This window comes from Lissotriton helveticus, chromosome 3_1 (assembly GCF_964261635.1).
Source record: "Lissotriton helveticus chromosome 3_1, aLisHel1.1, whole genome shotgun sequence".
Taxonomy (NCBI): domain Eukaryota; kingdom Metazoa; phylum Chordata; class Amphibia; order Caudata; family Salamandridae; genus Lissotriton; species Lissotriton helveticus.
Genome location: NC_136061.1, coordinates 1,055,688,582 through 1,055,702,687, shown reverse-complemented (window position 1 = coordinate 1,055,702,687; position 14,106 = coordinate 1,055,688,582). Strand labels below are relative to the sequence as shown.

General features: G+C 45.7%; 1 protein-coding gene across 1 annotated transcript in view; it reads right to left on the bottom strand.

Annotated features, from left to right (window-relative positions):
• STK39 (serine/threonine kinase 39) overlaps positions 1-14,106 on the bottom strand; it is a 1,578,058-nt gene that overhangs the window by 1,160,067 nt on the left and 403,885 nt on the right. Inside the window, exon 3 of the mRNA XM_078681624.1 lies at positions 5,778-5,886. Within this exon, the coding sequence (XP_078537750.1) occupies positions 5,778-5,886 (109 nt within the window). The remainder of the gene's footprint in view (positions 1-5,777; positions 5,887-14,106) is intronic.

The window sequence follows — 14,106 nt, the reverse complement described above, 5'->3', positions numbered from 1 at the left end:
ATAGACCATATATAGTTAGGAATTAGCATTTACAAAACCTTGAAAATTCACTGAAAAAACCATAGGTTATACACCATATATAGTTAGGAATTAGCATTTAAAAAACCTTATTTTACTCACACAAAACCAATGAAATTCCATATATAGTTAGTTGTACTAACTATATATCGCGCACCCGCAATCCACTGCTGATCATGTCACATATTACATCATTCATGACATGGTCAGTGACATCACTGATGACATCACTGATGACATCTCAAATGACATCACTGATGACATCACTGATGACATCTCAAATGACATCACTGATGACATCTCATTTGACATTACTGATCACATCACTGATGACATCATTCATGTGATAATACGATGAACCTCTTCAGACTCTAATATAACCTTAGATACACTCAGTGTAAACAGACACTCACAGACTGTCACTCATCCATGGAGTTACTTACACACCTAGTCAGTCATGCAAAGAATCAATCACACCTCCATTTTCACAACTATACAGTTATACACACCTTACTTATTCAAACATATACTAAAACATATTTACTCACTTATACAATCCTGGATACAAGTGCACAATGATCCATACAGCCACTCACACATTCACTGGCTCTTATGCACAGTTATTTATATATGTCAACTCTCACATGTACTGTATTTTACATATGTACTTACTTTGACATGTAGCACTGAGATATCCATTCACTCACCAATACAGTCATGCACACAGTCAACCGCCCATACAGCTGTTTCCACATGCACTTTTGAACCCATACATCTATGCACAGAGTCATACACCTCCCAGCCACACACACACACACACACTCAGTGTCCCATACAAATGCTTGGGCAACCAATCAATAACCCATATAGTTACTCATATAGCTACTGATCAACACATGCAGCAGTTTACAGAAGAACAGACATAATGATGCACAAATTAAGACAGTTTAGTCACTAACCCATGCACTTAGTAAGATACATTTAATCACTCACTCGTACAGTCAGTCACGCACCTACTAAATCCTTCATCCAGACACTTATACATCCACTCATTCTTAAATATGTAAGACATATTTTAACTTTACAGAAAAATACAGTCACTGGATGTTGTCATCAGTGATGTCATCAGTGATGTCATTTGAGATGTCATCAGTGATGTCATCAGTGATGTCATTTGAGATGTCATCAGTGATGTCATCAGTGATGTCACTGACCATGTCATGAATGATGTAATATGTGACATGATCAGCAGTGGATTGCGGGTGCGCGATATATAGTTAGTACAACTAACTATATATGGAATTTCATTGGTTTTGTGTGAGTAAAATAAGGTTTTTTAAATGCTAATTCCTAACTATATATGGTGTATAACCTATGGTTTTTTCAGTGAATTTTCAAGGTTTTGTAAATGCTAATTCCTAACTATATATGGTCTATAACCTATGGTTTTTTCAGTGAATATATATATATATATATATATATATATATATATATATATATATATATATATATATATATATCAAAATCCACAAGAGTTGCCTCAAGACGAAGGAGCCTGCACACAGGTGTATGATGCACAAATTTTATTCCAAGCTGCTTTTGGATGAGACGGAGAGGCACAGCAGTAACAATGCAGCCAGACGCGTTTCGGGCCACTGCCCTTAATCATTGGCTTTTAACACACTGGCAAACACAGACGAATGGTGCACCTGATTTTATCGAGTCCTTCGCCCTTGTGGGCGTGGTCGCACACACGGCCTTCTGGAACTTGTGGTGCATTCCATGTGTTACTCAAGTGACCCACAGTGATTCCAGTAAGTTCAATAAGTAACTTCCCCAGTGGGTAGCTCTGTCCTCCGTAATCACCCAACAAGCCTCTCTTTGCTGGGAATCTTGCTCCCGTCCTGATGCGATGACTGCCTCACAGCGTCACCCAGGTCCGCTCAATAGCAGCGGGGCTCATCCATGGCTAGGCAAGCCGTTTAACATCAAAATCCACAAGAGTTGCCTCAAGACGAAGGAGCCTGCACACAGGTGTATGATGCACAAATTTTATTCGAAGCTGCTTTTGGATGAGACGGAGAGGCACAGCAGTAACAATGCAGCCAGACGCGTTTCGGGCCACTGCCCTTAATCATTGGCTTTTCACACACTGGCAAACACAGACGAATGGTGCACCTGATTTTATCGAGTCCTTCGCCCTTGTGGGCGTGGCTGCACACACGGCCTTCTGGAACTTGTGGTGCATTCCATGTGTTACTCAAGTGAGCCGCAGTGATTCCAGTAAGTTCAATAAGTAACTTCCCCAGTGGGTAGCTCTGTCCTCCGTAATCACCCAACAAGCCTCTCTTTGCTGGGAATCTTGCTCCCGTCCTAATGCGATGACTGCCTCACGGCGTCACCCAGGTCCGCTCAATCGCAGCGGGGCTGCTCCACGGCTAGGCAAGCCGTTTAACATCAAAATCCACAAGAGTTGCCTCAAGACGAAGGAGCCTGCACACAGGTGTATGATGCACAAATTTTATTCCGTGTGTGCGGCCACGCCCACAAGGGCGAAGGACTCGATAAAATCAGGCGCACCATTCGTCTGTGTTTGCCAGTGTGTGAAAAGCCAATGATTAAGGGCAGTGGCCCGAAACGCGTCTGGCTGCATTGTTACTGCTGTGCCTCTCCGTCTCATCCAAAAGCAGCTTGGAATAAAATTTGTGCATCATACACCTGTGTGCAGGCTCCTTCGTCTTGAGGCAACTCTTGTGGATTTTGATGTTAAACGGCTTGCCTAGCCGTGGAGGAGCCCCGCTGCGATTGAGCGGACCTGGGTGACGCCGTGAGGCAGTCATCGCATTAGGACGGGAGCAAGATTCCCAGCAAAGAGAGGCTTGTTTGGTGATTACGGAGGACAGAGCTACCCACTGGGGAAGTTACTTATTGAACTTACTGGAATCACTGCGGCTCACTTGAGTAACACATGGAATGCACCACAAGTTCCAGAAGGCCGTGTGTGCGGCCACGCCCACAAGGGCGAAGGACTCGATAAAATCAGGTGCACCATTCGTCTGTGTTTGCCAGTGTGTGAAAAGCCAATGTTTAAGGGCAGTGGCCCGAAACGCGTCTGGCTGCATTGTTACTGCTGTGCCTCTCCGTCTCATCCAAAAGCAGCTTGGAATAAAATTTGTGCATCATACACCTGTGTGCAGGCTCCTTCGTCTTGAGGCAACTCTTGTGGATTTTGATGTTAAATGGCTTGCCTAGCCGTGGAGGAGCCCCGCTGCGATTGAGCGGACCTGGGTGACGCCGTGAGGCAGTCATCGCATCAGGACGGGAGCAAGATTCCCAGCAAAGAGAGGCTTGTTGGGTGATTACGGAGGACAGAGCTACCCACTGGGGAAGTTACTTATTGAACTTACTGGAATCACTGCGGCTCACTTGAGTAACACATGGAATGCACCACAAGTTCCAGAAGGCCGTGTGTGCGGCCACGCCCACAAGGGCGAAGGACTCGATAAAATCAGGTGCACCATTCGTCTGTGTTTGCCAGTGTGTGAAAAGCCAATGATTAAGGGCAATGGCCCGAAACGCGTCTGGCTGCATTGTTACTGCTGTGCCTCTCCGTCTCATCCAAAAGCAGCTTGGAATAAAATTTGTGCATCATACACCTGCGTGCAGGCTCCTTAGTCTTGAGGCAACTCTTGTGGATTTTGATATATATATATATATATATATATATATATATATATATATATATATATATATATATATATACACACCAAACTAATTCCTCCATTGTAGGAGCCATAGGCCAGGGCGGCTTCAACTTGCTGGGAAATGGAGCGCCTGTGTCAAATTCAGCATAAGAAAACATGTTGAAGCCAAGTCTGGGAACAGATGCTTTTACTTCATAACATTAAAGTGGCAGCTTTTGAGATAGCACACGTCCTAATTCAGAAACAAGGCACATTATTTTTCTTTAGCAATGGAAGGGTTAAGACAATGTTTGAGACCTTCAGTCCTTCTCAGGTTATGGACTCAGCATCAATGGCTACACGTGCAGCGCCACATCCAGTGTAAGAATTGGTAGGAATAAACAACGGAATCACAGCTCTCTGTTTGAGAGCAGCTGACATGTTACCATTATCTCAGCCTTTTCACTACACTGCTGGGTCCTCTGCCTAGAATCCAACATCTTTCTTGAGCACCAATTAGAAGACAGGGGTGAAGTGAGACCTCAGTGGATTAGATGCTAGAATAACCTCCTCATACTCATGCCATGTTCAAATAAGTTGGTAGTACTTGCCATATGGAGAAAGATAGGGTGGAGGGAATGCGAAGGGGTGGCAGAGGGGTCATCACTTCAAGTAATATGGTAGCACACCTCGCTAGGGCTCAAGAAGTCCAGGCCTCCTGAACTGTACATGCACACCCTGTAGACTACCAGAACTCAAGTGAGGAAAGCACGGGTCTGGTCATCTCCCCATCCTACAACAAGTCAATAATACTTAAAATTGTCTTCAACACCTCTCAAAAGGGCAACCCATGGACTTTCCCCTTTTGTGCAGGTGTTGAGCACATAGGGGGTGGTATTACTCTGAATTGGTCAAGGTCGTCCGCCCTAAAGAATCGGCAGGGTTTTCCTTCTCCTTTAATAAAACCGAACTAAAACATTAGTAAATTCACTTCTGCAGAGAGCTGATTTATATCATTTTTTAATCGCTTTAGCGCTTCAATGTTCATCCTGGACCCCTCCCTCTCGATGACCAGACAAGTCAACGCCGTCTCCTCATCGTGCTTCAACACCCTGCGTATGCTTCGCAAGATCTTCTGCTGGATCCCGACCGAGACCAGGAAGACTGTCACCCAGGCACTCGTCACCAGCCGACTGGACTACGGAAACGCCCTCTACGCCGGAACCACAGCCAAGCTACAGAAAAGACTCCAGCGCATCCAGAACGCCTCCGCCCGACTCATCCTGGATGTCCCCCGACGCAGCCACATCTCCAGCCACCTGAGGAACCTGCACTGGCTCCCCGTCGACAAGAGGATCACGTTCCGGCTCCTCACCCACGCACACAAGTCTCTCCACGACCTGGGCCCCAAGTACCTCAACGACCGCCTGACCTTCTACACGCCCACCCGCCAGCTACGGTCCACCAGCCTCGCCCTCGCAGCCGTACCACGCATCCGAAGAGCCGCCGCCGGAGGAAGATCCTTCTCTTACCTGGCTGCCAAGACTTGGAACTCCCTCCCCATCCACCTTCGGCTGACCCAGGACCATCTCGCCTTCAGGAAACAACTCAAGACCTGGCTGTTCGAGCAGTAGCATACCCCTCCCCCCAAGCGCCTTGAGACCCTCCCGGGTGAGTAGTGCGCTATACAAATGGCATGATTGATTGATTGATTGAATGTTCACATTATAATGTTCACATGTATCACTAAAGCATAAATACTATCTGCATGGTTGCTAATCAGACAGGTTCTGAACAACAACAACTAGATTTCTTTGTGTTAATAAGTGTTTATAATTTCTAAAGTTGATCAGGCTTTAAGAAGTCTGCGTCTTAAAAAGAAATATTGTTTTATTTTTTCATCTTCTTTGGGAAATTAATTTGAATCCTTTCGAACAAAGACCTATATCTCAATATAGACAAAACTTCACAATAGCGTTGATTTATTCTGATGATGTAATCCATACTGAAAGCACTGATATTGGCACCAAAACAGGGCAATCATACAGAGAAAGTAAAAGCAGGTGAACAACTTACCCCCACTCAATAACTTCATCACCAACCACAGCTCGTCTTTTACCACAAAGGAAGTGTAATAAGTCACTACATTGGGATGATTGCACTGGCTCATGGCTTGTATTTCTTTCTGGAAACAAGACAGCACAGGAGTTGATAAATTGGGGTAAATAAACTATTATTACATGTATTGAGAACTAACATCGTAAGATCAGAAATTTACATATTTGTCTGCCGAACTCTGTAGACCACTTTTATTGTTCTAATTTTCCTGCGAAACAAAAGGTTTGCACACAAAATTATAAACTGCTAATCTACAGTGCCGAGTACCATGCACTTAGTGCAAATGATGATTATTTTAAGGTATTGTCTATAAAATAAAAACATATTTTATATTGAAATTAACACATTTTACATTGAAAATAACACTCTTACTTGTACAATGAAATGGCATTGTGTTTTGACGAAAACGTAGAAGCAATTAAAAATACAAAACAATGGGTGAATACTTCTAAGCATCTTGGAAACAGATTAACAGCAATATCACCTGCCATCTTAATGTATCGACTCACCTCTCTTCAACAGTAAAAGAATGCTGCCATATAAATGCAATGAAAACAAAAAAGGGATGTGACAAATATGTCTTCTATCTGTTGAAACCCCAACCTAATGCCTCTCTACGCTCATTGTTTGGCTGTACCCGGATTCTTACGTAAGTCTACTAAAATCTTCTTATGTTTTGCATCACTGACAACCTCCGATACATTCTACCTATAGGTGTTAGAAAAGGGAAGGGTCTTTGGGCAAAGATCCTGCAACAGGTTCGCATTTAGTGCTGTTCATTTATTTACTTATTAATCTATTTATTAACATCTTGACACTACAAGTACTAAACACTGAGGGGCTAGCCGACAAAAGCACATCTTCAACACATGCGCATTGCCAATAAGGCTTTATGACAGTATATCGAGTGCAAAAATGATCAGGTACAAAACTACTGAACCACAAAAAGAATTGTGGCCACAATATCGATATTAATGTGTAGGGAGGGCTCCACCCCCCCCCCCTCGCAGCCCGGGGGACTGCCACCTCGCCGGAGCAAGTTCTTGAAAATTATATACGGGGCCCCCACAGACTCGGGGACCACCACCTCCCAAGGGCTTAATTAACAAAGGAGGGGGGCACCACTGCCCCCCTCCTTGATCTCTACATTTCCCTGGGGACTGCCAGCCCCCAGGGCCGAATTCAGCAATGTCCCGGGGTGCCCAGCCCCGGGACATTGCTGTTTGCTATGGCATGGCGGGAGCACCGCTCCTGCCATGTCATAACAAACACTCTGAAAATGCTCTCGCTGGCTGAAAGCTGAGGAAGTGTCTGTTTCCCTCATCACTGTCACACTGTCACTGCTTTGGGATCCAGGAAGCTGCATGTTAGCAAAGTATCCCAAAGTAATGTGGTCCCCGCAGGAGGTGGGGAGCCACCCGTGTCTATAGAGGCCTTCAGGCTCCCCCCCCCGCGGTCCCTAAGGGTGCCCTGGGTGGGACCAGGGCACCCAGCCTAGAGGCCAGGCCCAGGTAAATGGGGTTCCCGGGGTCAAAATCGGCCCAGAAAGGGGGCTGCATGTCCCCCTTCATTTATTTTTTTTATATAAAATGGGTCAGGCCCCGGGGGATGGTGTCCCTGGGGCCGAAAAGGGCCCAGGAAAGGGGGGGGGGCATGTGGCACCCCCTTCTTTTATTAAAAATAATAATAGTAAAATAAAGAAAGGAAGGGCCCCGGGCGATGAGGTCCCCAGGGCCGAAATCTGTTGGCCGCGCAACACCCTTCCTTTAAAAAAAAATAATAATAAGGATTAAAAAAGGGTCAGCACCCAGGGCATTGGGTCCCCGAGGCCCAAAACTGTCCAGTGAAGGGGGGCCACACGGTTCCCCCTACCTAAAAATATAGAAAGGAGAAAAAAACGGGACTTTCGATAGGCCCTGCTCCCTTTCTCCACCATTCTGCAAATGCGCCTCATGGCGCGCTGCTGATGAGGGATGAGGTCTCCTTCGCTGCTACGCATCCTTAGGGGATCTCCAGTAAGCCCCACACAGTGGGACTGCTGAGAGGTGGTTAGAGGAATTACCCCTTTCTCATCACTTTGCAAAGAAGCTTCTCGGCGCACTACTGGTGAGGGGGATGAGGTCCCATTGCCTCTTGAGGGCCTCAGGACTAAAGGTGTCTTCTTCCCTCAACCAGTAGTGCGCCAGGAGGTGCGTTTGCAGAGTGGTGGAGAAAGGGGCAGGTCTCTGATGACCTCTCAGCAATCTACCAGTGTGGGTCTGGAGGTAACAGGATGGCTACTTGGCCCCCAAGGACCTTCAAGACCCAAGGGGGCATCGCCCCCCCCCAACTAGTAGCGCACCAGGAGGCGTGTTTGCAGAGTAGTGGAGAAAGGGGGCATGGCCACTGAAAACCTCTCAGCAAATCGAGTGTGTGGGACTTGCTGGACGTAACAGGATGGGTAGTTGGCCCCCAAGGACCCTCAATAGCCAAAGGGGACTTCTTCCCCCAACTAGGAGTGCACCAGGAGATGTGTTTGCAGAGTGGTGGAGAAAGGGAGCATGGCATCCTACCAGGTCTCAGCAACCCTGCAATATGGGACTTACTACAGGTAATAGGAGGGATAGTTGGCCCCCAATGATGTCCTTGGGGGCCAACTATCCCTCCTTTTATCTATAATAAGTCCCAGACAGCAGGATTGCTAAGAGGTCTTCAAAGGCCACGTCCCCTTTCTCCACTACTCTGCAAACGCAGCTCGTGGTGCACTACGGGTTAGGGGATGAAGTCCACTTTGTACCTCTGCAAGTACTACACAGAAGGATTCCTGAGAGCTGGTCAGAGGACCAGCCCTCTTTCTCCACCAATCTGCAAACACGACTACTATTTGAAAAACCATAGGCATTCACTGAAATATCCAAAGGTTACAGGGAGTTTATAGCTAGGAATTAGCATTTAAAAGACCTTATAAATTCACTGAAAAAACAAAGGTTATAGAAACGTTATAGTTAGTGTCAGGTTTCACTCGTACAAAACCAGAGAAATTCAGCGGTTTTAGTAATCTGAGCAAACTATAACTTGCGCTCCAACAATGCACTGCTTATGAACTCCCATATTACTTCACTCATGACATGGTCAATGACATCACTGAGCCTAACTATAACATCCCAGTAACCTTGGTTTTTTTCAGTGAATTACTCAATTTAAAAAAAATGCTTACTCCTAACTATAATGTCCCTGTAACCTTTGTGTTTTTTCAGTGAATATGCACCAGTAGGTATATTTAGGTCCATGTCTCAATAGAAAAAGAATTTTTGACCTGCCTATATCTTTGGGGCAGTTGACGAATCTTCACAAAATGTTCCCCAAAATATTGTGCCGGTATTTCTTGTTGCGCATGGAAAGTTTTGGGGCGATCCATCAAGTGGGAGCTAAGAAATTAGGGAGGGGTCAGAAAAAGTGTTTTACCATGTTACATTTTCTTGAAATTTCTAGACACGACTACAGTCCGAACCACTAGCCTGAATTACACCAAACTTGTTTGAGAGGTATTTCTTGGTCCAGAAAGAACCCTTTTTGTTTTTTGGTGTAAATCTATTCAGTAGTTTTTGAGATATAAAAAAACTAGGTGTGGGCAGTGAATTCTATTTTGCCAGTGAAGTTTGCAGAGTTTTGCCCACTCTGCATTCCACATAGAGCACGGAGTACCGAAAAACTCTGTTAAGTGGTGATAAGCAGAGCTTTTCCTTTTACCCAGCTCACCAGCTTTAAGTTGGCGAGTGAGTAAGATCGTTCGCTAGACCACCTCCCAGTGAGATTTCTAAATGTGTGCGGATGAGACTGAAGGCTGTCGCTTGCATTGAGAAACCTGGTGCTTTAGTTGAGGAAGCTGCAACTAAAGTAGAAGATTTACTCGAGCGGTAGAAAGAAGAACCGCTCTCTAGCGCTTGGTGACGTTCTTGCTGATTTTACAGTGAGGGATAAACTACCAACACTTAGCTCATTGCGAGCAGGGTGAATTACCGATCTCCACTGCTTGCAGGACTCTGTGGAGCGGGGTGGAGTTTTATCAGTACTTCGCGGAGTTCTGTGTAGCAGAACTCCACAAACCTTGCCCAGGCTCCTAAAAAAATAAAGAATAACGTTTTTATAACGTTTTCGCTTCCTCCGAGGAACTGAAAATCCCTGTGCTGAAATCTGATTGGCTGCCAACGCTACAACCAGGAAGTCAGCCGAGTCCCGCAAAAACCTCTTTTAAAAAAAAAAAAACAGGGGTAGGGTAGGAATACCCTTACCCCATAATTGTGGTGCTGGGGTCCCCTGTGACCCAGAGAAGGCCAAAGAGCACTTTCTTTTTTAATTTTAATTTTTTGCTGGAACGCGATGGAGCCTCAAATCCATGGCAGAAAAATGTAAAAAGCAAGCTTGGGCTCTCACGCTTGTTTGTCGTTAAGCCTCTGGGTGGGTCAGGTCACAGGGGCATTTGTTTAAAAAAAGAGAGAACACATGGGGCCCCCTCCAGAACTGGGGACCACCACCTCCCTAGGGCTTTCTTTACATATTGGTGGGGGGTTGTGCGGATCCTCCATCCATGGGCTCTTTAGAGCCCCAGTGATTACAACCTCCCTGGGGCTTAATATGAGTAATTAGTGGGGGCCACGTGGATCCCTCCGCCATCGGAGGGCTACCACCTCCCCAGGGCAGCAAGTAAAATACATGTGGGAGGAGGGCTCCTCCCAAGCCATATGCAGCCACAGGGACCACCACCTCCCTGGGCTGGCTGTGAAAAGAGAAGGAGGGAGGACGTATGGCCCCCTCTTTGAGCTAATAATGGCCCTGGGGACTGCCACCCCCTAGAGCCTGCTCCTGCTATATCGTGTGGTGCCCACCCCTGGGACATAGCTGTTTGCTTTTTCATGGCAAGAGCTGAGAGAGCAGGGAAAGAGATTGCTGTATGGCTCCTGCACGCAGAGAGCAGCATTTCCAGCAGCTCGCTGCATGTAGTAGCAAGGGTGGCTCCCACAGGAGGCGGGAGCTGGCTGGTACTGTGGTCCCAGGGGAAGGTCAGAAGGGAGCAGAAAAAGGTAGAAATAAAGTCAGAAATGAGCAGAAAGAGGCAAGATAATTGCGAGAAAGGAGCAGAATGAGGCAGAATGAGGCAGAATAAAGGTCAGCAGTGAGCAGAAAGATGCAGGATAAAGGTGAGAAACTAGCAGAAAGAGGCAAAATAGAGGTCAGAAACAAGCAGAAAGAGGCAGAATAAAGGTCAGAAGAGAGCATAAAGAGGCAAGATAAAGGTCAACAACAAGCAGAAAGAGGCAAAATAAAGGTCAGTAACAGGCAGAAAGAGCCAGAATAAAGGTCAGAAGGAGCAGAAAAACACAGAATGAAGGTCAGAAATGAGCAGGGAGAGGCAAAATACTGGTCAGAAAGTAGCAGAATGAGGCACAATAAATGACAGAAAATAGCAGAAAAAGGCAAAATAAAGGTCAGAAATTAGCGGAAAGAGGCATAATAAAGGTCAGAAGGGAGCAGGAAAAAGCAGAATAAAGGTCACAACTTAGCAGAAAGAGGCAAAATAGAGGTCAGAAACCAGCAGCAAGGGGCAGAATTAACATCATGCATTAGTAGCAAGAGGCAGAATAAAGGTAAGGAGCGAGCAGAAAGAGGCAAAATAACGGGCAGAACGAGCAAACGGAGGCAAAATAGAGGGCAGGAGCAAGGAAAGAGATGGCAGAAAAACAAGCAGAAAATGAGCAGAGGAGGCACAAAACTGAAGGCAGCAGATTGTAACAGACTGCAGGCAAGCTCAACATGAGGACCGTCACAGGGGAGCTGGCACAAAGACCTGCTCCTGTGTGCCCCCCTGCTTTTGTTTACAGTGCACTGACAGACCCACATATACACGTATATACTCACGCACCCATTTACAGGTCCACTCAGACTCATGCACCCCCTGACAGACACACACACTCCCACACCCATTCACAGATCCATTCAAACACTCATTTACCCACTCACAGACCCACTGAGAGACTGACACATACACGCACACTCACAGACCCACTCAGAAACTCTCACATGCTCTCACAGACCCACTCAGACACTCACTCACCCACTCACAGACCCACACAGACTCACACAACCACTCGCAGACCCACTCAGACACTCATGCGCCCACTCACAGATCCAACACCCACTTACACTGCCATGTACATACCCATACAGTCACTTACACACCCACTCACAGACCCATATAGTCACTCACGCACCCAAAAACCCACTGACACACCCACTCACAGACTCCTACAGCCACTCACACACCCACTCACCTACCTATACAGCTACTCACAAACACCCCTCTCAAAGATTCCAGGTTACAGTTAGGCAATAAAAGAAATTAAATGCTGAAATTCACGGAAAAAAAGTAGGTTACAGGGATGTTAAATTTATGAAATAGAATTTAAAACAACATAGAAATTCACTGAGAAAAATGAAGGTTACAGGGACATTATAGTTAGGCACATATTTCACTCATACAAAACCATTGAATTTCAGCAGTTATAGTTACCTCAGCTAACTATAACTTACACCTCTACATTGCACTGATTATGTCCTCACATATTATATCACTCATGATACGGTCAGTGACATCACTGATGATATCTCAAATGACATCACTGATGGCATCACTGATGACATCATTCACATACCCACTCACACCCCCATAAAACCTCTTATACACCCACTCACATACCCATTCACAGACCCATACAACTACTGATACACACACTCACTCACTCATATAGCCACTCACACAATCACTCAATGAACCATACATCAACTCAGACAGCCACTCATAGATCCATAGAGCCACTCACACATCCACAAATCCGCTCACACACACACACTCACTCACCCATATAGCCACTCACACAACCACTCACTCATCCATATAGCTACTAACAGAGTTGCTCTCTCACCAATTCAGCCACCTACACATCCTTTCACTCATCCACAAAACCACGTATATACCCATTCAAACATCAATGCAAGCACTCAGGCACCAATTCACTCATCTATACAGCCACTCACCCAAATACTTAGTGTGCAAATAGCCACTCATATACCCACAGATGTACCCAAACAGCCACTCTCTTACCTATAATTGCCACAGCCTGTGCAGGTAAGATTGGTGAGGCCATGTGGGGGGATTTCAACAGATGACCACAAGGGAAAAAGGAATAAATACTTTTCCCTCATCATCGTCTGTCGAAATCACCCCCTGGCACCCTCGTCTCACTGCTCTTACCTGCATGAGCCACAGCTGCCTATACATCCACTAACACACACCCTCACCCATACAGCCTTTCACACAGCCACTCAGTCACCTATACAGCCATTTACAAACACACTCATCCACCCATTGAGCCACTCAAACAGCTACCAGTCACCAATATAGTCACTCACATACACCAACCAATGCAGCCACTCATACAGGCACTCCCTCACCCATACAGCTACTTACACACCCATTTATTAACCCATACAGTCCCTCACACACCACCATACAGCCACTCAGACACTCGCTCCCATACTGAGACATCCAGTCACAATGCTACTCAGCTAACATATATTAGAAACAGTATCACTTAGGGGTGGGCGGAATTTGCATAATCGCGTACGCAAATCTCTGCGAAACGGTAAAAAATCTCCGCGAACACACGGAATTGCTTGTTCGCCATGCTTTTTTACTGTTTGCGATCGCTGTTGCGTGCTCGGGGGGAAATATCTCGCGAACATGCATTTTTAGAGCGCGAACAAGCAAAAATGTGGGGTAATTTGCGTTCTCCGCGGAATGCGAAATTACCCAAATTCCGCGAGCGGAACGGAATTTGCCTCCCAGGCCTATCGCTCATTAGTAGTACCAACAGAATTGTAATTTAACTTATGCAGTAGCTTAGTATATATCTTTAACTCTCAATTTATTTTTACAAATCACTTACACTCACTGGATGATGCCATTTGTGATGTCATTTGAGATTTCATCAATGATGTCATCAGTGATTTTACTGACCACCTCATGAGTGATGTAATATGTGGGGTCATAAGCAGTGCATTGTAGGGGCATAAATTAAACTTAGCATAGGTAACTATAACTGCTGAATTTCAATGGTTTTGTATGAGTGATATCTGATCCAAACTATGATATCCCTGTAACCTTGGGTTTTTCCAATGAAAAAAAAGTGTATATATTAAGTCTGGGCAGTGAACTCCGCTTCACTTGCGGATTTTGGGGAGATTTCCGCAC